Genomic DNA, 25917 nt, shown 5'->3' with positions numbered 1-25917 from the left:
ACGCAGCAAGAAGGTGGCCGTCTGCAAGCCAAAGAGAGAGTCCTCAGAGAATTCCAACCCTGCGTCAGCTTGATCTTGGGCTTGCAGCCTCTAGAACTACGAGAAATTAACTTCAGGCCAGGTGTGATGGTCCATGCCTATAATCCCAGTACTTGAGAGGCAGGTGGCGGCGGGGGGCAAGGGGTCAGATCACAAGGTCAAGAGTTCAAGACCAGCCTGTCCAACATGGTGAAAACCCATCTCTACTAAAAAGACAAAGATTAGCTGGGCATGATTGGCCACATCTATAATCCCAGCTACTCGGGAGGCTGAGGCAGGAGAATCGCTTGAACCCAGAAGGTAGAGGTTGCAGTGAGCTGAGATGGTGCCACTGCACTCCAGTATGGATGACAGAATGAGACTCCATCTCAAAAAAGAAAGAAAGAGAGAGAAGAAAGGAAGGAAGGAAGGAAGCGAGGGAGGGAGGGAGGGAAGGAAGGAAGGAAATTTTGGTTGTTAAACCACCAAGTCTGTAGTATTTTGTATGGCAGCCTGAGCACACTAAAATACCCAGCTATTCATGAACAAAATAATGAATAAACAAACCATATGATTTTAATGGAAAAAACTACTCATCAATAAAAAGTAAACTACTGATGCATGAAACAATAAGTCTCAAAAATATTATGCTGAATGAAAGAAACCTTATGCAAGGTTTCGTACCATATATCATATCCTTTCAGTTACATGAAATTCTACAGCAGGAAAAAACTAATATATGCTAAATAAAATCAGAATAGTGCTTGCTTGTGGTGCCAGATGGTAATGAGCATTGACAGGGAACGGACATACAGGAACTTTCTAGGTTTCTTTTTTTTTTTTTTTTTGAGATGGAGTCTTGCTATGTGGCCCAGGCTGGAGTGCTGTGGCACAATCTCCACTCACTGCAACCTCCGCCCCCCAGGTACAAGCAATTCTCCTGCCTCAGCCTCCTGAGTAGCTAGGACTATATATGTGTGTCCTATTAAAAAATGGCACTTTTATTTTAAAAAGGACTTCAAATCTTGTTCTCGACAAAGACTAAACAAACAATATGGTTGACAATAAATAATATTTTAGAGCATATGAATTAATCAATTATTGATTTTGTATTTTTAGTAGAGACAGGGTTTCACCATGTTGGCCGGGCTGGTCTCGAACTCCTGACCTCATGACTTGCCCACCTTGGCCTCCCAAAGTGCTAGGATTACAGGCATGAGCCACTAAGCCCAGTGGTTCTGTATTTTTTTTAAAGGGTTTAGTTACACTTGAGAAAGCGTAAGTTCAGTTAACTTGAGAAGCAGAAGCGGTAGGAGATACATATAAAGAAACGTATGCCAGGAATTGGTTGGTGCAAAATGATAGGGGCTGGCAAAGCAAGTGTGAAATCTGTAGGGCAAGCCCTAAGGAGGGGCTGTTCACGAGCTGTTTTCCTCCCCCTTGGGAAAAATCTTGGAAATAAAAATTCTATGATGCAGCTGCTTTATGAAATAGTCTGGCAATTATTCAAAAAATTAAACATAGAGTTACCAGATGCAATTCTACTCTTACGTATATACTCAAGAACTGAAAACTTATGTCCACACAACACGTGTCCATGAATATTCATAGCAGTACTATTTAAAACAGCCCCAAAGTGGAAAGCACCTCAATATTCACCAGTTAATGAACAGATAAATAAATGTAGTATTTTCAAACAATGGCTCATTATTCAGCCATAAAAAGGAATGAAATACTGACAAATGCCACAACATGGATGAAAGGTGCATTGTATGGTATGTAATATCTCAATTAAAAAATAAAGTTCCAGGCCGGGCGTGGTGGCTCACGCCTGTAATCCCAGCACTTTGGGAGGCCAAGGCGGGTGGATCACAAGGTCAGGAGTTCAAGACCAGCCTGGCCAACATGGTGAAACCCCGTCTCTACTAACTACACAAAATTGGCTGGGCACAGTGGCGTGCACCTGTAGTCCCAGCTACTCGGGAGACTGAGACAGGAGAATTGCTTGAACCCAGAAGGCGGAGGTTGCAGTGAGCTGAGATTGCACCACTACACCCCAGCCTGGGTAACAGAATGAGACTCCTACTCAAAAGAAAGTTTGGGCACAGTGGATCATGCCTGTAATTGCAGCACTTTGGGAGGCCAGGGCGGGAGAGTAGCTTGAGCCCAGGAATCCGAAACCAGCCTGAGCAACATAGTGAGGTCTTGTCTCTACAAAAACTAATATGAAATTTAAAAATTAGCTGGGTGTGTGTCGTGGCACATTCCTGTGGTCCCAGCTACTTAAGAGGTTGAGGCAGGAAGATCGCTTCAGCCTGAGAGGTGAGGCTGCAGTGAGCCGTGATCACACCACTGCACTCCAGCCTGGGCAACAGAGCAAGACTCTGTCTCAAATAAATAAATATAAATATAAACAAACACAATTCGAACTCTTGTCTTTAAACATGGTGTATATGTACCTTTCTCAGAAAGAAAGAGTTTACTTTATTTCAGCAACCAAACCATATAATGGTTGCAAAACTCCCACAATAAAATCTTTGTCCTAAAGTTGTGTTGACTCACTTTTTTTCCTTCGTGTTTTGAGGATATGACATACGTACAGTGCAGTATACACATTTTCATTGACCAGCCCTACGCACGTTTGCATAAGTACGCTCCATGAAGCCTTCGCCTTCTCCCAGATCAAGAAGACACAGAACATTCTGCCACTCTAGGGCTCTTGCTTCCTCTCGGTAACCAGCAACCCTGTTTCTGGTTCCCACCCAGGGCTGCTGGTTACTGACAGATAAACTGCTCTGTCACTTTAGGGTCGCTTTGCTTTTTCTTGCTGCCTTCCACATGCTGTGGGAATTCGGGCTGTGACATCAGCAAGCTCTCTTTCTGCAGAAACTTCACAGAAATAGAATCGTGCACTCCCATGAGCTGCTTCGGCTCCACACCACGCCTGCAAGATGCATCCCTGTTTACGCAGCTGCAGTTTGGTGTTTTTCACTGCTGGTTTGCATTGCATTATATGCACATGCCACAGTGGGTCCATTCTCCTACCAACGGACATTTGGGTTTTTTCTGGTTTGGGGCTATTATGAATAAAAGCTTATTTTTAATATTATTAACGGGCAAGAAGGACCTTCCCATCCAGCCTGCAGAAAGGAGGCTCAGGAGCTTGGCTTGGGCGTCATTCATGCCCATCTGTCTGCCCCAGGAGGTCATTATGTCCATCATGTTGTTACCAAGCAAAAGAGGTCACTGACCTATGCACCAGAAGTCTATACTAACACACCGGGTTTTAGAGAAAAGAAAAGCTTTCTTTGCAAGTTGACCAACAAGGACACAGGAGTCCAGCTCCAATCTGTCTCTCTGTGCTGCCTTTAAGGAAATCATTTATTAGAAAAGGGTTAGAGGGTGGGTTCCAGGATTTGCAGGAGACTAGTGGAAGGAAAGGGGAGCTCTGGAAAGTCCTCAGACATGTGCAGTTATCTCTTCCTGCCTCCTCTTGGGTCCCGTGTGCTAATTAAATTCCAGGGCAGCTAGCATGAAACACGTGGAAATCCGGGCCGTGACACCAGCAAGCTCCTTCTGCAGAAACTCCAGTTGGCCATATTGGTTCCAACTGGTTCCTGCCATTTTGTTATCTCACAAGCGGACGGAGTTTCAGTGTTTCCACAGGTTGGTTGCTTCTCTTACCTCAAAAGTGTGCTCGTCCTGGGATTAACTCCTTGGCACAGTTTCAGTACCTGCCCCAGGAAGTCACTACTGCTCATCGTGTCTGCCCCAGAGAGGCTGCAGGAGGTCCCACCCATCCCCCTTCCACTCACAGACCCTGAGGCAGAGTTTGTCTGCTGTCAGGCAAAGCAGTCAGAATCCTCAAGTCGGGAGGGTCAAGTCTCCTCGGATGAGTTCAGAAGAAATTTCACAAGCATTTGGCTGAACTTGTGTACTGACGTCTAAACGTTGAGTCATGGAGACCAGAGAACTAAAGGGCAGTCAAACAACCCTTTGGCTCATCTTTAAGTTTCTTCATGTTTTCTGAAAGCTTGTTCTTTAAGTTTATTTCAAAAATGCTAAAAATCAGGCCTTGCCTAGAGAAGGAGAGTCACCCTGGATTTGGACCTCACCTTGAGACTTTCCCTATTTTCTCAGTGGAGGGGTGAGGACCCTGTGGACCTTGGAACCTCTGGATTCCACCTGCTGGTTGGAGCTCACAGGCAAGGGCTGCCTGGGGGCTGTGACGTGCTGTGTGATGTCATCAGGCTTTGTGAGGTGGCCTGCACTGCCTTTTAAGTACTACTGTGTGGTCCAGCAACCCAGCACAACCAGGTATCTGCTTGGAACCCAGCCACCATAAAGACTCCTATCTAAAAAAAACTTCCCATCTCTCAGTTCATTCAGCTCAGACCCCTGTCTCATTTCACCTGTGACTCCGCTTGGAAAGTACAGCAGTTACAAAGCAGCCATTACAATTATCTCAGCGGTAAGTGAGGTGAGCTCCACGTGTCAGAAGTGGGACAAAGATGGGGGGAAACCTCTTTCACTTGGAATCAGCAGAAGCAGCACATCCAATCACTGTGTTTGGAAGGAGATGCTGACTCTAGGGATTAGAATTAAGATTTATTTTACTTTTTAAAAGAGGAGTAGCTTCCAAGCTGGTTACACCACCCTAAAAGTGGACTGGGCATTGTAATGGCTTCAGTTCATGAAAAATAGGAAAAGTTTTCATTATACATGTCTTTATGCTCTTACTATTTATACGGTGAATGTATTACTTATTTGAAAAAAAATCAATAGGAGAAAAAAGCCCTTAGCAGTGTCATAAAGTCCTAGCTCTTGTACGGAGATCAGTATTAAGATGGTCCTAGGAAAGCTAGGTGTTAAAAAATGCAGATTTTAAACTGGGCATGGTGACTGGCATCCATAATCCCAGCTACTGGGTGGCTAACATGGGAGAACCACGTGAGTCCAGGAGTTCAAGATCAGCTTGGATAAGTGAAACTGTCTAAAAAAAAAAAAAAAAAAAAAAAACACAGGGAAAAAGTGTTATTTACAGAAAAATTAGTTATGATATTATCTAATGTATGGTCATGTTTTCCTGACTTGATAGACTCATATATTTTTAAAAACTTGGCCAGGCACAGTGGCTCATGCTTGTAATCCCAGCACTTTGTGGGGCCAAAACAGAAGGATCATTTGAGCTCAAAAGTTTGAGACCAGCCTGGGCAATATAGCGAGACCTCATTTCTATTAAAAAAAAAAAGAAAAATTAGGCATGGTGGTACACACCTGTAGTCCCAGCTACTTGGGAGGCTGAGACAGGAGGATCATTTGAGCCTGGGAGGGTGGGGCTGTGAGCTATTACTGAGCCACTCCACTCCAATGTACGTAACAGAGCGAGACCCTGTCAAAAAAGAAGGAAAGGAAAGAGGGGAAAGGAAAGGGGAAAGGAAAGGAAAAAGGAAAGGAAAAAGGAAAGGAAAGGGAAGGAAGGAAGGAAGGAAGGAAGGAAGGAAGGAAGGAAGGAGGGAGGGAGGGAGGGAAAAGTCTGATGCAGATTTAGGCTAGGGTTTTGGGGTGTGGGGGGCATATTGGTGACTATTAGCTGCATCCTTTTCTCTACAGGATTCTTTTAGTCATCTGCTAAGTATCTTTAATGCACTTAAAATTTTATTTGCTATACTTATGAATCCTCATTGAAATATATTTTACAAATTCTGTGCTTTTCTAGCATTGGATTCCGCATCTTTTAGTGAAGAAAATAACTGAACATAGTTTTCTTCTGAAGACACAAGGTCCAAAAGCCGACTGCAGACCTCTTAGGTTGATCTCTTGGTAGGAGGGGTTTTCTGTGTTTTGTGGGAGTGTAGCGGGTGGGTTGGGAGCTGAGGTGTTTGTCCCAGAGAAAACGTAATATAAGAGCTCATATTAGTAAATAAGAAAATTGAGGGGGTTGGGGATATGTTCATAAGTGTTCACATCTAAACGGAATTCCCCCCAAGTTTTCCTGATGTATTAAAATCTTTCTAGAGAATAATTCATTTTTCAGTAATAATCCTATTGACACAGGATTCTTTCAGTGCCACTTTGCCAGCTGGAAATCTCTGCAGCCGGCCCAGCACCCCTGCCGGGGCCTCACACAGCTCTGGGCTCACCTCTGGGCTCGCTCTGCCCACTCGACCCAGCAGGCTGTGCTCCTTACACTACCGGCCTAGATTCCACACCCACAACCACTCTGCGCTTAGCCCATGTCTGGCCTGGGTGTGCTGCACCCATTTTCCACCTTGGGCACCACCATCTGGATGAGGGGGAACATGGTGGCGGTGCCTGAAAACTCAGAGATGCCAGCAACCACGGAGCCCCAAGGGGTGTTACGGCTCTAACCTGGGGGGATCCCAAGGTCTGAGCCCCCAGGGACTGTTACGACTCTTTCTCTCCTTCTTGCCACCTGCAGCATGGCGAACCAGGTCAGGGAGAAGGGTGTGTTGTGGCTCGTTTGTGTGGCTGCAAACAGTGCAAGTGGTGTGTTTCAGCTCATTTGTGCTGCAGCTCATTCTGTCCCACCATCCCACTCTGGCCCCCTGGGCTGGCCCCGCCCCACCATCACTTCCTGTCTCGTGGGCTGGCCGCCTGGCACTAGCAGAGGGTGGGAGGGCTACAGGGTGACAGCTCCTTTTGCACCCACCATTCAGCAAGTCCCGGGTCCTTGTTCCATATCCAAGAAGAATGAGGTTACACGGACACTGGAGAGTGAGCAAGGCAGAACAGCTCTTGATAGGAGAGGGGATCCGAAGTGAGTCGCCCTCTGAGTGAGAGGGGGCCCAAAGGTGGGTAGTCCCAACGTGTGGCTGTGTCCAGGGTTTTGATGGGATCAGAATGGGGGAGTGCGTGCTGGAAAGAGCACCACTCCTTCCAGGTGGGTCTAGAAAGAACACATCAAGGAAGTTCTCACTCCAGTCGTAGACTCTGGCAGCTCCGTTTTCAGGCTTCAAGCTGTCTTTGGCTTGAAGGCTGGATTTCACTGGGGACCTGCCCCTCTCTGTCTCGGAATTTGTCTGTCTCCTGTTGCTATCACTATCATATTAATGCATGTGTATATTTGTATATTACATTGGTTGTCTCCCGTCACCTACTGTTTTTAACTAGTTTCTAATTGCTTTTGGTTTTTGGAGAAAGTTAACATGGAAATTAACTTTAGATAACTTTAAAATTGAGATATTTAATAGGGAGATACAGTGGTAATGTAAATTAAAGCTTTATTCTCTTTTCAGGTGTCCTAATCCACCATTTTCCCTAGTTAGAATTTGCCTTCTTCTTTATATATTTGATACTTTTAATTTGCATAATCAAATATTTCACATGTAAAGTGTTATTTATTCAGTCAATGAATCTTTATTTTGCACCCAGGATCTTGGCCAGGCTGTTAAAGCCTGTGTCCTGGGGGAATATTTCTGTTGTAATAAATGCTCCCAAATCCAACTTCACATTCCCCTCCCTTAATCCAGTGTCCTCTGGGCTCAGTCCCATATGTGCACCCTGGGCTCCCACTGCTTCAGGATGGCTGATTCTGCAGCTCCTTTGGGAACAAGCAGGATAGCACTTTCCCACACAGGCTAAGTTGTAATATGACCCTCCTTATTGATCTTGTGGCCAGGAGGGTACTGGGGGAAGGTCCTGAGGCAGGGCATACATTGCCTTGCAAGGCAGAGGAGGAAAGCTAGCCTTGCTGGGGAGTGGTGCACCATTTCTGCAGACCCAGAGGGTTCCTGTGGACCTGAGCATTCCAGGTCTCCAGTGTGTCTCTACCCAGACATCCACATCCCAAGTGTCAGAGCCTCCCTCCTTCCCTGGATAGAAGACTAGACCGGCTTGAGAATTCAGCCTGCTCTGGAGCTCTGCTGCCCTGATGGTCAGGCCCTGGGAATCCCGGCCCTTAGGTTATAGGAAATGAGATCCTTCTTATGCTAACAAGGGCCTCTGACTCTGATACTTTGCTTTATATGGTGATGACCACCCTCAGCCTTCCTTGCCTTCTTCAGATGCAACCGTACCATCCAACAATAGCCGTCTACCCTGTAATATTTGTAATTACCCCTCCCTTCTCCCCAGTCAAGTACACCAACCACAATATTCCTTTCTACCTGTATTCCATCCTGATTCACGGCCAGTGAGGTTTTAACAAGTACACATCAGCCATAGTATGCCAGGGGCTTTCAAAACACCACCTTTCCACCAGCGATGGGATGCTCAGGGCCAGCCACCTGGAGAGTGGCCTAGCCCCAAAATCCCCTTTGCAGCCTGTTTTCCTGGACCATTAACAACAGTCTGCTGGGTCAAGTTCCCGAGGAAAAAGACTCTTAGACTAAGATTTGCACAGAAAAGTTTATTAGGAGCAGATTTGGGGACAAACACCAGACAGCAGGGAGACAAGCAGGTTCAATCAGAGGAAGAAGCTAGATGGTGATGCCGTTTCCAGAAGAGACTCTGCCCACCCCACAGGCAGCTCGCACTGAGGGCTCTCCAGAGTCCCCCTAGATTGAGACAAGGGAGCTGCGCCCATTGACCAGTCTTCAAATGTGAGATCCCCAGGGAGGGGGACAGTTGGGCAAAGTAGCTCGCTTCAGCCATGCTCTGTGAGCCTGTGGCAGCTACCACTCATGGCAGCTGGGGGAACAGGTGTCTCTACCCTGAAGGCGGTGTCTGGGGGGGGCAAGACAGCATCGTATGTAGAAGACATTTTGTCCAGGTGTGTTCAAGTCCCTTTGAGGGAACAATGTCCTGTTCTGGTGGTTTGATGCTATTGGAATTGTTCTGGGTACCAGGTTCTGTCAAGCAGCATGAGTTTCCTATTGAAGCTAGAATGTATACGTAAGCCATATACCTGGGACATCCCTAAGGTCAAAACCGTAGAAGCCAAAGCCAAGCATGGGGGCATGTGCCTGTAGCTCCAGCACTTTGGGAGGCCAAAGAGCAAGGATCACTTGAAACCAGGAGTTCGAGGCTGCAGTGAGCTGTGATCACACCACTGTGCTCCAGCCTGGGTGACACAGTGAGACACCAACTCACCAACAAAACAAGGCCAGGTGCAGTGGCTCATGGCTGTAATCCCAGCACTTTGGGATTAAGCCCTGGGGAGGCCAAAGCAGGCAGATTGCTTGAGCTCAGGAGTTTGAGGTCCGCCTGGGCAACATGGAAAAACTCCATCTCTACAAAAAAATACAAGAACTGGCCGGGTGTGGTGGTGGGTGCCAGTAATCCTAACTACTTGGGAGGCTGAGGTGGGAGGATCGCTTGAGCCAGGGAGGTCAAGGCTGCAGTGAGCCAAGATCACACCACTGCACTCCAGCCTCGGTGACAGAGCTAGACCCTTTCTCAAAACAAACCTGTAGAAGCCAAATTCTGCTCTCAAGCCAGAGAGAGGATAAAAATGGAAGACAATACTAAATGTTCAAAGGCCAAGAAGACACTCAAAGGAATCCGAGTGTGGAAGAAGGAGGACAGAAGTTGAGGGTCCTAGAGCGTGGACTGGCCTGCAGGAGCTGGGGTGCATTTCAGTGATTACCTTTTCCAGGTGCAGGGGACGTGGTGTGATGGAAAGGGATGGGGTCCGGAAGGCAACTGGCTAATGTACTCTTGTGTTTATCAGTATCCGTGCTGTCTGACAGGGTTTGTTTTCATTTCTAATCTTTTTAGAAAATCTTTATTTTAAAAATATTTTCCCATGTAATGTATACATATACAAAAAAATAAAAATAAAAACAAATGTTATAAAGAAAATCAGCAGGTCCCTGCCCAATTCCTGCCCCGCCCCCAGTTCAACTCCCTAAATACAATCACATTTCACTCTTCAATCTGTTTGTTGCAACAGTTACCTTCATATTTTAAACAGAGTTCTTGGGCTTCTATTTTTTGATGAATTTTATACATCAACTTCATTTTTATTACATGGCCTCCATTTCTTCTAATTTATTTTTCCTAAAAAAAGTCTGGGTTTTTTTGTTTGTTTGTTTCTGTTTTTTTTTTTTTTTTTTTTTCTTTTTTGGTTAATGCAGTAATCAGTGTTCGCATCTTTACCACCCTGTAAATATTGTTCCTTAATTTTTACCATCAGATGTGTCGTCCCCCTAAACTTCTCCATCCCACATACTCTTCCTTTCAATGGGGTTGCATCCACTGTCCTGGGTCCATGTCTGTTTTTCTTTTTTTAATAGACAGAGTCTTGCTCTGTCTCCCAGACTGGAGTGCTGTGGCGTGATCTCAGCTCACTGCAACCTCCACTCCTGGATTCAAGTGATTCTCCTGCCTCAGCCTCCAGAGTAGCTGGGATTACAGAAGCCCACTATCATGCCCCGCTTTTTTTTTTTTTTTTTCAGTAGAACTGAGGTTTCACCATGTGGCCAGGCTGGTCTCGAACACCTGACCTCTAGTGATCGCCCACCTCAGCCTCCCAAAGTGTGGAATTACAGATGTGAGCCACCACGCCTGACCCATGTCTTCTTTATTTACTTTTTCCTTTACTGGCATTTGCAATCCACAGGTAGCTTCCCAAAAAAAGAATACATGGAGAGGATTTTTTCCGAGTCATTTATATACCTGAAAATATATTTATTCCACTCCCAAGATTGATTAAATTTTGACTAGACCTATAATTCTGGGTTGAATATTATCTAACAAAATTTTCAAGCTCTTTCTCTATAGTTTCAGAATGCAGTGTGGCTGTTGAGAAGTTCGATGTCATTTTGATACTTTCTTGTCTTATTCATTCTATGGGGCATTCTGTGGGCCCCTTTAGTTCTGGAAACGTCTATATGATTGAGTTGACAATTTCCTCTCCATTTTATGCTCATCACTTTGTGGAACTCATTACTGGCTGGATGTTCTTTCTACCTTCTAGAATGAAACACCATAGCTCTCAACTTTGTCAGGCTTCCCTCTGCCATTTTGTTGTACATTTCAAAATATTACTTTCTCACCATTTTTCTAATGGTTTTTATTATTTATTTCTTTATTTATTTTGAGACAGAATCTCACTGTGTTGCCCAGAATATAGTGCAGTGGTGTGATCTCAGCTCACTGCAACCTCGGCCTCCAGGGTTCAAGCCATTCTCCTGCCTCAGCCTCCTGAGTAACTGGACTACCGGTGTGTGCCACCACGTCCAACTAATCTTTGTATTTTTAGCAGAGATGGGGTTTCACCATGTTGTCCAGGATGGTCTCGAACTCCTGACCTCAAGTAATCCGCCCACCTCAGCCTCCCAAAGTTCTGGGATTACAGGTGTGAGCCACCACACACAGCCATCTTATTCGAATGATTTTTAAATGTGAACAATGATGTTTTAAATTGCAACTGCCTCTTTTTATTCTCTCAATTTTCATTTCTTTCTTCCCCTTTCTGGTTCTATTTGTATTTTCTTTCTTTCTGGAGGCTTTCCTCAAATGTCCTGGCAATCCTTGGCAGCTGTAGGAGTCAGCTCCGGCTGCCATAACCAAGTCCCACAGACTGGGCGGCTTAGATGACGGACACGATTTTCCCACAGTTGTGGAGGCTGGAGTAGGCATCCAGGTGCAGGCAAGTTTGGTTTCCCCGAGGCCTTTCTTCTGGGCTTGCAGGTGGCTGCCTTCCCGCTGTGCCCTCACAGGGTCTTTTCTCTGCGCAGGCACCTGCCTGGGCCCTCAGCCTGTTCCCATAAGGGTGCTGGTCCTACTGGATTAGGGCCCACCCTGTTACCTCATATAACCATAATCCCCTCCTTAAAAGCTGTCTCCAAATACAGTCACATTGGGGCTTGGTGCTTCCACATGTGAGTTGCAGGGGGACACGTTCTGGCCATAACAGCATTCAACTCTGATATGGTTCGGCTGTGTCTCCAGCCAAATCTCATCTGGAATTCCCACGAGTTGTGGGAGGAACCCAGTGGGAGGTAGTTGAATCATGGGGGAGGTCTTTCCCATGCTGTTCTCGTGAGAGTGAGTAAGTCCCACGAGATCTGAGGGTTGTGTCGGGGAATTTCCCTGCGCATGCGCTCTCTTTGCCGGCTGCCATCCGTGGAGGTGTGACGTGCTCCTCCTTGCCTTCCACCCTGATGTGAGGCCTCCTCAGCCATGTGGAACTGTAAGTCCATTCAACCCTTTTTCCGGAATAAATTACCCAGTCTTGGGTATGTCTTTATCAGCAGCGGGAATACAGCTTCCAATCCCAGAGTGAGATGCCAGCCAGCTGATTGGAATCGCAGGCCGTCGGGCCGACCTTGGCCACAGGTGTGCTGTCTTCAGGGGGACGGCCCAGGCAGCCAGCCTTAGTGGGAGCGCTTTCATTTCAGCATGCGGAGGTCTGTTCTCCGGGCCCTGTCTTCTCATCCCAGAATGATTCTCCTGTCTCCCGCCTCAGGCGCAGCAACCTGGCTGCTGGGATCCTGTGTGGGAGGAGGGAAAGCGGATGGACGCACTCAGACCCTCCACATCCACACGTTCTAAGTGACACTCCTGGTTTTAGCCCCAAGTTTTCCATATAGAGGCTCAGCCTCTACCGTTCTATCTCTCCAAAGAAGAAACCACGCTGACTCCTGCCTGGATTTTGCTGTGCATGGCTGGGCGAAGAGAGCTGACACTTCTGAATACGAACCAGTGGCCTTCCCCAAGCCCGCAGCCATGTGTGCACTGACTCACTAGGGGCCCCCAAGCCCCAGGCTACTCCAAGGTCAGCAAACTTGTTTCCACATTGGAGTCTTCTGTCTTTCCAAATTGTTACCACGCGTCCAATAACTTTCTCTCCTCCAAACGTGTTAAAATCTCACATGCATTGATGCTCCCTCTAACCACTCTCTTTTCCCATAAGAGTTTTTAGCTTTATTCTTATTCACAATTGAGTCTAGAGGGAGAGAAGACACACACAGATAAAATCTGTCATCTTTAAAGGAAACCTCTCAAGACTTTCTTCTTTATTTTATTATTATTTTTTAAGATAGAGTCTCATTCCATCGCCAGGTGCTAGGCTGGAGTGCAGTGGCACGATCTCCGCTCACTGCAACCTCTGCCTCCCGGGTTCAAGCAGTTCTCCTGCCCCAACCTCCTGAGTAGCTGGTACTACAGGTGTGTGCCACCACGCCCAGCTAATTTTTGTATTTTTAGTAGAGACGGGGTTTCACCATGTTGGCCAGGATGGTCTCAATCTCTTGACCTCGTGATCTGCCCGCCTCGGCCTCCCAAACTGCTGGGATTATAGGCGTGAGTCACTGTGCCCGACCTTTCTTCTTTATTTTTAAGATAAATTACAAACAATTTCAAACCTGAGGAAAATATAGAGAAAAAATCAAGAACACTCAGTGTTCTCATTTATCAAGCTCAGTCAAATCACATCATTCTGCCACATTTTCTTCAGAGCTTTTTTAAAAAAAAAATCAGCATTAAAAATACGATAGGAGTCTGGACATGGTGGCTCACACCTGTAATCCCAACACTTTGGGAGGCTAAGGGTGGCAGAATTGCCTGAAACTAGGAGTTTGAGGCCAGCCTGGGCAACATAGTAAGACCTTGTCTATAACAACAATAACAAAAAATATATATATATATATATATATTAGCCACGTGTGGCTAATCCACATATATATATATATATATATATATATATATGTGCCTGTGGTCCCAGCTATTCAGGAAGCTGAGGTGGGAGGATCACTTGAGCCCAGAAGGTTGAGGCTGCAATGAGTCATGTTGGTGCCACTGTACTCCAGCCTGGGTGAAGGGAGTGAGACCCTGTCTCAAAAAGATACAGTAGGAGTTCTTTATTCACCTCCCCTCCACCATGGAAGTAATCACTGTTATGTAAATTCACTATTATATATCACTATTACGTAAATTTGTATATATCATTTACATGCATGGTTTTACTACATATTGCTGTACCCATAAATAATTGCACTGCTTTTCATGTTTTCCAAATTTATATCACACCCTACTTGCTTTTTGCACGTTTTTTAGACTTTCCGGCATTAGTACACATAGCTCCAGCTGATTCATTGTCATCATTGAAAGAGTAGCCTCACTTTTTCAGTTTTCCTTTTGAGGGAAACTTCATTTGTGTCTATCTAGTTTTCTTTTTTCTTTTATCTTTTTCTTTTTTGAGATGGAGTTTTACTCTTGTTGCCCAGGCTGGAATGCAGTGATGCGATCTCGGCTCACTGCAACCTCCGTTTCCAACATTTAAGTGATTTTCCTGCCTCAGCCTCCCAAGTAGCTGGAATTACAGGTGCCTGCCACCATGTGTGGCTAATTTTTTGTATTTTTAGTAGAGATGGGGTTTCACCATGTTGGCCAGACTGGTCTTGAACTCCTAACCTCAGGTGATGCACCTACCTCAGCCTCTCAGAGTACTGGGATTACAGGCATGAGCCACTGTGCCCAGCCAGTGTTTAGTTTTCATTATGACGAACGTTACCTCAATTCTTGTTCCTGTCTCATGATACATCTCTTTAGATGGGAGCTGCAACTAATGAGAGTCTCTTTAGAATATATTCCTTTTTTTTTTTTTTTTTGTACTTTAGGTTCTGGGGTACATGTGCAGATCATGCAGGATTGTTGCATAGGTACATACATGACAATATGGTTTGCTGCCTCCATCCCTGTCACCTATATCTGGCATTTCTCTCCATGTTATCCCTTCCCAACTCCCTAACCCCCACTGTCCCTCCCCTAGTTCCCCCAACAGACCCCAGTGTGTGGTGCTCCCCTCCCTGTATCCATGTGTTCTCATTGTTCAACACTCGCCTATGAGTGAGAACATACAGTGTTTGTTTTTCTCTTCTTGTGTCAGTTTGCTGAGAATGGTGGTTTCCAGATTCATCCATGTCCCTACAAATGACATGAACTCTTCATTTTTTATGGATGCATAGTATTCCATGGTGTATATGTGCCACATTTTCCTTGTCCAGTCTATCATTGATGGACATTTGGGTTGGTTCCATGTCTTTGCTATTGTAAACAGTGCCACAGTGAACATATGTGTGCATGTGACTTTACAATAGAACGATTTATAATCCTCTGAATATATACCCAGTGATGGGATTGCTGGGTCAAATGGAATTTCTATTTCTAGGTCCTTGAGGAATCACCACACTGTCTTCCATGATGGTTGAACTAATTTACACTCCCACCAACAGTGTAAAAGTGTTCCTATTTCTCCACATCCTCTCCAGCATCTGTTGTCTCCAGATTTTTTAATGATTGCCATTCTAACTGGCATGAGATGGTATCTCAATGTAGTTTTGATTTGCATTTCTCTAATGACCAGTGATGATGAGCATTTTTCATGTTTGTTGGCCTCATATATGTCTTCTTCTGAAAAGTGTCTGTTCATGTCCTTTGCCCACTTTTGAATGGGTTTTTTTTTTTTTCTTGTAAATCTGTTTTAGTTCTTTGCAGATTCTGGATATTAGCCCTTTGTCAGATGGGCAGATTGCAAAAATTTTTTCCCATTCTGTTGGTTGCCGGTTCACTCTAATGATTGTTTCTTTTGCTGTACAGAAGCTCTGGAGTTTAATTAGATCCCATTTGTCTATTTTGGCTTTTTTTGCCAATGCTTTTGGAGTTTTAGTCATGACGTCCTTGCCTATGCCTATGCCCTGAATGGTTTTGCCTAGGTTTTCTTCTAGGGTTTTCATGGTGTTAGGTCTTATGTTTAAGTCTTTAATCCACCTGGAGTTAATTTTAGTGTAAGGTATCAGGAAGGGGTCCAGTTTCTGCTTTCTGCACATGGCTAACCAGTATTCCCAACACCATTTATTAAACAGGGACTCCCTTCCCCATTGCTTGCTTTTGTCAGGTTTGTCAAAGATCAGATGGTTGTAGATGTGTGGCATTGCCTCCGAGGCCTCTGTTCTGTTTCATTGATCTATATCTCTGTTTTGGTACCAGTACCATGCTGTTTTGTAGTACAGTTTGAAGTAAGGTAGTGTGATGCCTCCAGCTTTGTTCTTTTTGCTTAGGATTGTCGTGGCTATGTGGGCTCTCTTTTGGTTCCATATGAAGTTTAAGGTGGTTTTTTCCACTTCTGTGAAGAGGGTCACAGGTAGCTTGATGGGGATAGCATTGAATCTATAAATTACTTTAGGCAGTATGGCCATTTTCACGATATTGATTCTTCCTAACCATGAGCATGGAATGTTTCTCCATCTGTTTGTGTCCTCTCTTATTTCCTCGAGCAGTGGTTGTAGTTCTCCTTGAAGAGGTCCTTTACGTTCCTTGTTAGTTGTATTCATAGGTATTTTATTCTCTTTGTAGCAGTTGTGAATGGGAGTTCACTCTTGATTTGACTCTCTTTTAGTCTGTCATTGGTGTATAGGAATGCTTGTGATTTTTGCACATTGATTTTGTATCCTGAGACATTTCTGAAGTTGCTTATCAGTTTAAGGAGATTTTGGGCTGAGACAATAGGGTCTTCTCAATATACAATCATGTCATCTGCAAATAGAGACAATTTGACTTCCTCCTTTCCTAATTGAATACCCTTTATTTATTTTCCTTGCCTGATTGCTCTGGCTAGAACTTCCAATAGTATATTCGGTAGGAGTGGTGAGAGAGGGCATCCTTGTCTAGTGCCAGATTTCAAAGGGAATGCTTCCTTTTCCTGTTTCTGCCCATTCAATATGATATTGCTGTGGGTTTGTCATAAATAGCTTTTATTATTTTGAGATATGTTCCATCGATACCTAGTTTATTGAGAGTTTTTAGCATAAAGGGCTGTTGAATTTTGTCGAAGGCCTTCTCTGCCTCTGTTGAGATAATCATGTGGTTTTTGTCTTTGGTTCTGTTTATGTGGTGAATTACATTTATAGACTTGGGTATGTTGAACCAGCCTTGCATCCCCAGGATGAAGCCTACTTGATTGTGATGGATAAGCTTTTTGATGTGCTGTTGCAATTGGTTTGCCAGTATTTTATTGAAGATTTATGCATCTATATTCATCATGGATATTGGCCTGAAGGTTTCTTTTTTTGTTGAGTCTCTGCCGGGTTTTGTTATCAGGATGATGTTGGTCTCATAAAATGATTTGGTAAGGATTCCCTCTTTTTGGATTGTGCGGAATAGTTTCAGAATGATTGGTACCAGCTTCTCTTTTAACAAGCTGCTTGATGTCAAATCAGATTTTTTAGAGACCCATACTGTCACTCCAAGATGGATTGGACATGGGTAAGGGATGAGTAAGCCATCTTTGACGTTATTTTCTAAATGTACAGGAGTATGGGCCAATGACTTGAAATGACACTGTATGTTTTATAAGCATGTTATACATTTTGATGTTAAGTAATCTTAGGAATATCAGTTTTAGGAGTTTGTGTTAATAGAAATAAGGACACACTTTATATGATAAGGACAATGAAAATGATTGTTTTTAAAACACTAAATATGGAATTTAAGCCAAGTAGATGATCTGCCAACCACTGGAATGTCTAATACTGCTTATCTTAAATCATTCTGATTTAGGAAATGGAAAAACGGACCTTTGCAAACGCTACGTTTACGATGAGAAACGCCGTAAGTCGATGTTTATTCTATGGGTCCTTGACATTTGGGATCTGGACAGCTCTATTATTCATATATTTGCACCATAATCATGTGAGCACCAAGCAGAAGGAAAGCCATGAGCCTCTGTCAGCTTGGTCCCCTGGAAAAAAAGTACATCAGCAAATTATCTATGACTCAGAGCAAATACCAATACCACATGTAATAGTCGAAATCACTGATAAAGATAAAGCAAATTCTGTGTTGGGTAAGTATTTTGATTTTTTTCTGTTAGCCATTTTAAGGGAAAAATATACCACAATATTTAATATTTGGAAGAGTGTGAGAATATCCTTTTTAAAGCAATTTACTTTTTAAGTAATAAATTATTTTATATATGTATATATTGATATATAGAAAATAATAAAAGAAGTATGCATGTATTTACCACTTAGATTTATCATTTTAAATATAGTTTGCTATGTTTGCTTCAGAGAGCTTTCTGTTTTTCCAAGAAATAAGTTGTAATAGTACAGTAGAAACTCTCCCTCTGGCCGGGCATGGTGGTTCACACCTATAATTCCAACACTTTGGGAGGCTGAGATGGGCAGATCACGAGGTCAGGAGATCAAGACCACCCTGACTAACATGGTGAAACCCCGTCTTTACTAAAAATACAAAAATTAGCTAGGTGTGGTGGCGCATGCCTGTAATCCCAGCTACTCAGGAGGCTGAGGCATGAGAATCGCTTGAACTCAGGAGGCGGAGATTGCAGTGAACTGACGTCGTGCCATTGCACTCCAGCCTGGCGACACGGTGAGACTCCACCTCAAAATAAATAAATAAATAAATAAAAACTCTACCTCCCTCCCATCCGCACCCCACCCTCAGAGGCTTTCTGATCTGAAGTGATGGATATCTTTCTCATGCATGTCTTTTCTACTTCCTTTGTATATTATCCCTAAGAAAAATATAGTGTTCTGTATTTTTGATATATGTTTAGACATTCTGATATACATATCCTTTTGGAACTTGCTTTTTTCCCTCATCACTATGTTCATAAGATTATTTTCCCATGTTCCCACACATGAACACCTAGTTTTGCCAGGCATGGTGGCTCACACGTGTAATATCAACACCTTGGGAGGCCGAGGCAGGAGGGTCACTTGCGGCCAGGAGTTCAAGACCTGCCTGGGGAACATAGCAAGACCCCAACTCAACAAAAATAATAATAAAAACTTGCGAGGTGTGGCGGTACAGGTCTGTGGTCCCAGCTACTTGTAGAGCTGAGGTGGAAGGATCGCTTGAGCCCAGGAATTCAAGGTTACAGTGAGCTGTCATTGGGCCACTGCACTCCAGCCTGGGCAACAGGGAGAGATGCTGTATCAAAAAAATAAAAACAGCTGGGAGCAGTGGCTCGCGCCTGTAATCCCAGCACTTTGGGAGGCCAAGCGGGCAGATCACGACGTCACGAGTTCAGGACCAGCCTTGCCAACATGGTGAAACCCCGTCTGTACTAAAAATACAAAAATTAGCTGGGTGTGGTGGTGCGTGCCTATAGTCAGTCCCAGCTACTCAGGAGGCTGAGGCAGGAGAATTGCTTGAACCCAGGAGGTGGAGATTTCAGTGAGCCGAGATCGCACCACTGCACTCCAGCCTGGGCGACAGTGTGAGACTCCATCTCAAAATAAATAAATAAATAAATAAATAAAACACAAATATAAAGACCCAGTTTAACAAAATAAACCCTAAGAAAGATGAAGAAAATAAGAGTAGAAATTAAAGCCTTAACATATAGGCCTACATTTCTGTGGACCCCTGCTCTGAACGGCCCTCCCATTAGATGACCAGGTAGGTGTTGGCCTGAAACTCTACCTAAGCACTACTCTAGCGTGTGACACATAACAGCCCCTTTACAGATCTCCTGCTCATTTCCCCGAGGTCACACCCTAATTCTGGCTCTCTGTCTTACTGCTCGGATGGTGACAGAAAGCAGAGAAACAGCAAACCAAGGATGAGTGCCAGGGGGACAGTGTTGCTTTCTGGGAAGTGAGTAGAGCCTGATTATATGACAAGTGAAACAAGTATTGGGGTGGCCGAACTGTTCCCCAATATAGCTGGGCCACTTCCTATGAGCGTATGAGAACTCCATTTCCTGTGGATCTTTGCCAACACTTGACATGGTCCAATTTTTTCATTTTAGTCATTCTAATGGGTAAGTAAGGTCATCGTTTTTGTTTTAATTTGTATTTCCCTGATGACTAATGATTTTGAGAACCTTTTTGTGTGTTTAATAACCACTGATATATCTTCTTTTATAAAGTGTTTTTTAGAGTCTTCTGTCTGTTTCTAAATGGGGTGTTTTTCTGCTTGATTTTTAAGAGTTAAATATTCTGAATTCAAGCCTCTTAATATGTGTGTTGCAAATATGTTGTATAAATCTGTGGCTTGTCTTTTTATTCTCTTTAATGGTGTTATTCAAAAAGCACAATTTTACATTTTAAAATTTTGGTTTTTTTATTTCATAAGTCCCTAATATGCCTCACAATGTTCATTTTGATGCTGTTCAATTCAGTTTCCTGTATGATTCATGATCTTTATGTTTCCTCTAGAAACCTTTGCTTACCTCAAGTTCCCAAAGATTTCATTCTATGTTTTCTTTTGGAAATGAATTTAAAGTTTTAGATTTCACATTAGGGCCATGATCTATTTCGAGTTAATTGTTGTGACGATGTGAGGTAAAAATCAATGCTCATTTTTTCCGGATGGATATTATGAGAAACAAACTCATCCATCCAAACCCAAAAAATGGACTCAGAGACCCAGTGAAGAGTGAAAGTGAGACTTTTAATGACAGTGATGCAAGATCGGGTGCTTGGCCTACAGGCTCACGCAGCGCAGTTTCAACAAGCAATTTATCCCCTAGGGCGCAGACAACTCCCGGTTCCTCACAGACTGAGTACTACGGGTCACAGTCTTCCCGGACATCACCTGTTGATTGTTAGGCAGTGACTTCAAGTATGTTCTTCAGGGTCTTTCTGCTGCATTTTATTGCAGCCCACCATGCATTGCGACTGTCTCAGGATTCTTTAAACATTTGATTTATGGCCCTAGTGGCTGCACTTAGCTGATAAGAAAGGGTACTATTATTTATGTTGCAAGCTAGCCTAAACTAAATTCTTTGGTGGGTGGAGAGGGAGTAGTTGAGGGGGCCCTGACGGATAGACGCCTGGCCGCTGGCTGAAAGGGAAAGCAGGAAGGGGCGGGGTGGGGGTGTGGCTCAGTACATCCTGCTTCTTTATCTGTCTATTTCCATAGAGAAATAGAGAAAGAAGCCTGCTTAAACCTATACTGAGGCACTTAGAATTGAAAATGGACCATCACATGTAGGTTATTTTCTGCAGATATCCAGTTGATCAACACCCCTTGCTGATAAACTCCCCTTTCGCCACTGATATAATCAGAATACTTACCCCCCTCCATGTCTCCTGTTGAAATTTGGCCCACAGTCTTGAATGTGGAGGCTGGCAGGATGTGTCCGGGTTATGTGGGCAGATCCCTCATGAACGGCTTGGTGGCTGCCTACAGGAATGAGCCCTGCTTCTGTTAGCTCATGGGAAAGCTGGTTGTTTAAGAGCCTGGCATCTCCCCACCCCTTGCTCCCTCTCTCACCATGTGACTTGACTGTTTTCCCTTTACCTCCTGCCAAGACTGGAAGCTGCCTGAGGCTCCCACTAGAAGCAGATGCCGGCTGCATGCTTCTGGCACAGCTTGCAGAACTGTGAGCCAAATAAATCTCTTTTTCTTATAAATTACCCAGCCTCAGAATAGCAATGCAAAACGCACTGTAACACCCATCTTTGTCAAGAATTATTTCACCATTTTTGCACAGATTGATTTCTGAATTCTATTCTGGTTCTTTTAAAAAATTATTTTGGTTATTCTAGATCTTTCCTTTCCTGCATCACTGCTAGTAACCCTTTACTTATATGACTCTAATTACATTTTCTTGCAGGTGAGGATTTTAACTATACAAACCGAGAACTTCGTGAAGGTTTTTCAAAATATGGATTTAATATATTTATCAGTAGAAGCTTGGGCATCGAGAGAGAAGTGCCAGATACCAGGAGTAAAATGTATGTTCTCTCTTTCTCTCTCTCTCATTCTCTAGATAAATAGAAAGGAAACAATTACTAACCAGATTTTAATTTTAACATACTAGATAGAAATGTTATAATATAGATTCCTGTTTTTAGGACTTGAATTCAGATAATGTCAAGATTCTATTTCAAGATTCTAATGCTTATAGTGTGGAGACTATCTTTTTCATGGGCACAAAATATGTTCTAGAAGTTTCCAAGAATTGAGTGACACAGATCTTTTATTAAATCACCAATAAGGGCTTCTGGCCAAAGGGGCATTCATTCCTGATACAAAATGCTCTGGAAAGCTGCCTTTTTTCCCCTCAAATCTGCTTTTTTTTTTTTCTTCCAAAAAAAAAAAAGTTCCTTCAATCATTGTATTAATAATCATAATGATTATGTTATGTGATAAAATAAGCATTACATAAAATTTACCATTTTAATCATTTTTAAATGTACAATATGGACAGTCCCATTGTGCAGCCATCGATACCATCCATCTCCAGAACCCTCTCACCATTCCAAACTGAAGTTCTGTACCTGATATGATTTGGCTCTGTGTCCCCACCCAAATCTTATCTCGAGTTGTAATTCCCAGGTGTCAAGGGAGGGACCAAGTGGGAGGTGATTGAATCATGGGAGTGGTTTCCCTCATGCTGTTCTCATGATAGTTAGAGAGTTCTCACGAAAGCTGATGGTTTTTAAAGCAGCAGTTTCCTCTGCACTCTCTCCCTCCTGCCACCACGTGCCTTGCTTTCCCTTCACCTTCTACCATGATTGTAAGTTTCCTGTGCCTCCCAGCCATGTGGAACTATGAGCCAACGAAACCTCTTTTGTTTAGAAATTACCCAGTCTCAGGTAGAATCTTTATAGCAGTGTAAAAATAGACGAATACAGAAAATTGGTACTGGGAGTAGGGCACTGCTATAAAGATACCTAAAAATGTGGAAGCAACTTTGGAACTGGGTAACGGGCAGAGACTGAAACAGTTTGGAGGGCTCAGAGGAAGGTAGGAAGATGTGGGAAAGTTTGGAATTTCCTAGAGACTCGTTGAATGGCTTTGGTCAAAATGCTGATAGTGATGTGGACAGTGAAGTCCAGGCTGAGGTGATCTCAGATGGACATGAGGACCTTGTTGAGAACTGGAGTAAAGGTGACTCTCATTATGCTTTAGCAAAGAGACTGGTAGCATTTTGCCCCTACGCTGGAGATCTATGGAACTTTGAATTTGAGGTTTGGAAAATTTGCAGGGGATCCTGTGTAGAATAGAAAAACCCATTTTCTGTGGAGAAATTTAAGCCCAATCCAGCTGCAGAAATTGACACAAGTGGCTGGGCATGGTGACTCAAGCCTGTAATCCCAGCACTTTGGGAGACCAAGGTGGGCGGATCACCTGAGGTCAGGAATTTGAGACCAGCCTGGCCAACATGGTGAAACCCCATCTTAAAAAAAAAAAGAAAGAAAGAAAGAAAGAAAAAGAAATTTACACAAGTAATGAGGAGCTGAATGTTAATAGCTGAGACAATGAGGAAAATGTCTCAAGGGCGTTTCAGAGATCTTCATAGCAATTTCTCCCATCACAGGCCCGGAGACCTAGAAGGAAAAATGATTTTGTGGGCGAGGCCTAGGGCACCACTGCTCTGTGCAGCGTTGGGACAAGGTGCCCTGTGTCCCAGCTGCTCCAGCCATGACTAAAAGGGGCCAAAGTACAACTCAGGCTGTGGTGTCAGAGGGTGCAAGCCCCAAGCCTTGGTGGCTTCCATGTGGTATTGGGCCTGTGTGCACAGAAGACAAGAGCTGAGCTTTGGGAGCCTCCACCTAGAATTCAGAGGATATATGGAAATACCTGGGTGTCTAGGCAGAAGCCTGCTGCAGGGGCAGAGTCCTCATGGAGAAGCTCTACTAGAGTAATGTGGGGAAGGGAAATGTGGGGATGGAGACCCCACACATAGTCCCCACCGAGGCACTGCCTAGTGGAGCTGTTGGAAGAGGACCACCATCCTCCTGACCCCAGAACGGTAATCGACCAACAGCTTGCACCATGCACTGGGAAAAGCCACAGGCAATCAACACCAGCCCATGAAAACAGCTGCAGAAGATGTACCCTGCAGAGCCACAGAGGCAGAGCTGCCCAAGGTCTCGGGAGCCTACCCTTGCATCAGTGTGCCCTGGATGTGAGACGTGGAGTCAGAGGAGATCATTTCAGAACTTTAAGATTTAGGGGCCAGGCACCATGGGTCACGCCTGTAATCCCAGCCCTTTGGGAGGCCTTGGCTGGCAGATCATGAGATCAGGAGTTCGAGACTGCCTGGCCAGCATGGTGAAACCCCATCTCTAGTAAAAATGCAAAATTAGCCAGGCATGGTGGCATGCACCTGTAATCCCAGCTTCTCGGGAGGCTGAGGCAGGATAATTGCTTAAACCCAGCAAGCCAAGATTGCACCACTGCACTCCAGCCTGGGTGACAGAGCGAGACTCCATCTCAAAAGAAAAGGAAAAAAAAATATTTAATGACTGCCCCTCTGGGTTTCAGATTTGCATGGGGCCTGTGGCCCCTTTGTTTTGCCCAACTTTTCCCATTTGGAATGGGAATATTTACCCAATGCCTATAACCCCACTGTATCTTGAAAATAACTAACTTGTTTTTGATTTTATAGGCTCATAAGAGGAAGACACTTGTCTCAGATGAGACTTTGGACAGTGGACTTTTGAGTTAATACTGGAATGATTTAATACTTTGGGGAACTGTTGGGAAGGCATGACTGGTTTTGAAATGTGAAAAGGACATGAGATTTGGGAGGGGCCAGGGGCAGAATTATATGGTTTGGCTCTGTGTCCCCACCCAAATCTCATGTCGAATTGTAATCCCCAGGTGTCGAGGGAGGGACCAGATAGGGGGTGATTGGATCATGGGGGTGGTTTCCCCTATGCTGTTCTCATGATAGTGAGGGACTTCTCATGAGATCTGATGGTTTTTAAAGTGGTAGTTTCCCCCATGCTCCCTCTCCCACCACCGTGTGAAATGTTCCTTGCTTCCCCTTCATCTTCTGCCATGATTGTAAGCTTCCTGAGGCTTCCCCAACCATGTGGAACTGTGAGTCAATTAAACCTCTTTTGTTTAGAAATTACCCAGTCTCAGGTAGAATCTTTATAGCAGTGTGAAAACCAGCTAATACAGCACTCATCAAACAACAACTCTCCGTTTCCCACTCTAACACTCCCTAGAACCACCATTCTACTTTGTGCGTCTATGAATTTGATTAAGTTCCTAATATAAGTGAATTCATACGGTATTTGTCTTTTTTTGTGACTGACTTATTTTGCTCAGCATAATGCCCTCAAGGTTCATCTATGTTGTAGTGTGTATGTGCTAATGCCTTTTTAGTATCTTTTAGGTTCTGATGGTTTCCAGACAAAAAGGGCTAATATTCTCCTTTAAATGAGAAATTCTTACATTAAGGAATATCCAGGAAACAGGAGAAAGTGGGGCCACTTTGACTTGTTGCAACTTGTGTGCAACACTAACATTTGAAGCCACAAATATCACTTATGCTGTGGCACACTCAAGAGATGTAGAGTTTGTACATGATGACACAATGTATCAGGGTCATGATAAAATAAAAATTTAAATTTACTCAAACCATAGAACATGGTATTAATATTAGATAACCATGTTTCACTGAACTGAATATTTATTTTCTACAAAGCTCAACATTTAAAAATATCTTTTAAGTTATGAAATTCTCTCTGTATTATCATTTATTCTCCCTAAATCTCACCTTCTAAAACAGTGTCATTGCTTTTGCTTCCCTTCCCTTTCACATGATTACTGTTCAAAAAGCAGAACATTTAGAGAGATTTGTCCAAAAAGAAAAGTGGACTTGGCAGTTTTAATATTCAAAATATAACTTACTTACTGGGAAATTCAATTCTGTTCAAAGAACCCACTACTACATTTAAAAATCAACTTCTAAGAGTAGCTACCACTATCTGGAGTCCAACCAGATTTTTAGCCATTATTGTAATAGCCATGTTATTTCGTTAAATGGAATTTTCATTTTAGCTTTGCCTTACTTTCTAAAAAAAATATAATTTGGTCTCCTAAAATGAGTTTGGAAGTGTTTCTTCCTCTTTAAATTTTTGGAAGAGTTCGAAAGGGATTGGTGTTCATTCTTTAAGTAAATTCAGCAGTGACGCCATCAGGTCCTGGGGTTTTCTTTGATGAGAGATTTTTATTCTTGATCCAATGCCCTTACTCATTTTACTCTGTTCA

General features: G+C 43.7%; 1 protein-coding gene and 1 long non-coding RNA gene across 4 annotated transcripts in view; one reads left to right on the top strand and one right to left on the bottom strand.

Annotated features, from left to right (window-relative positions):
* Positions 1-3306: 3306 nt before the first annotated feature.
* Positions 3307-4032, bottom strand: LOC116528063. Its single transcript, XR_004258837.1, has 2 exons — positions 3732-4032; positions 3307-3650 (listed from the first exon to the last, which is right to left on the bottom strand). It is a non-coding gene; the product is annotated as an uncharacterized LOC116528063 (long non-coding RNA).
* Positions 4033-4280: 248 nt separating this feature from the next.
* The window catches only part of GALNTL5 (polypeptide N-acetylgalactosaminyltransferase like 5), a 63539-nt gene continuing 41902 nt past the window's right edge, over positions 4281-25917 (top strand). The window contains exons 1-4 of one of the 3 annotated variants that reach the window (XM_032244962.1): positions 4328-4489; positions 5738-5841; positions 17485-17774; positions 21523-21638. In XM_032244962.1, the coding sequence (XP_032100853.1) occupies positions 17488-17774; positions 21523-21638 (403 nt within the window). In that variant the 5' untranslated portion in view covers positions 4328-4489; positions 5738-5841; positions 17485-17487. Of the gene's footprint in view, positions 4490-5737; positions 5842-17484; positions 17775-21517; positions 21639-25917 lie in introns of those variants that run through there. The other 2 variants (XM_032244963.1, XM_032244961.1) reach the window with 2 other exon arrangements.

The sequence above is a fragment of the Sapajus apella genome, unplaced genomic scaffold, assembly GCF_009761245.1.
Source record: "Sapajus apella isolate SASKATOON/1434 unplaced genomic scaffold, GSC_monkey_1.0 scaffold56, whole genome shotgun sequence".
In the NCBI taxonomy this organism is placed as follows: domain Eukaryota; kingdom Metazoa; phylum Chordata; class Mammalia; order Primates; family Cebidae; genus Sapajus; species Sapajus apella.
Note: the sequence above shows the minus strand (reverse complement) of the source record. Positions and strands in the feature narration are given on the sequence as shown.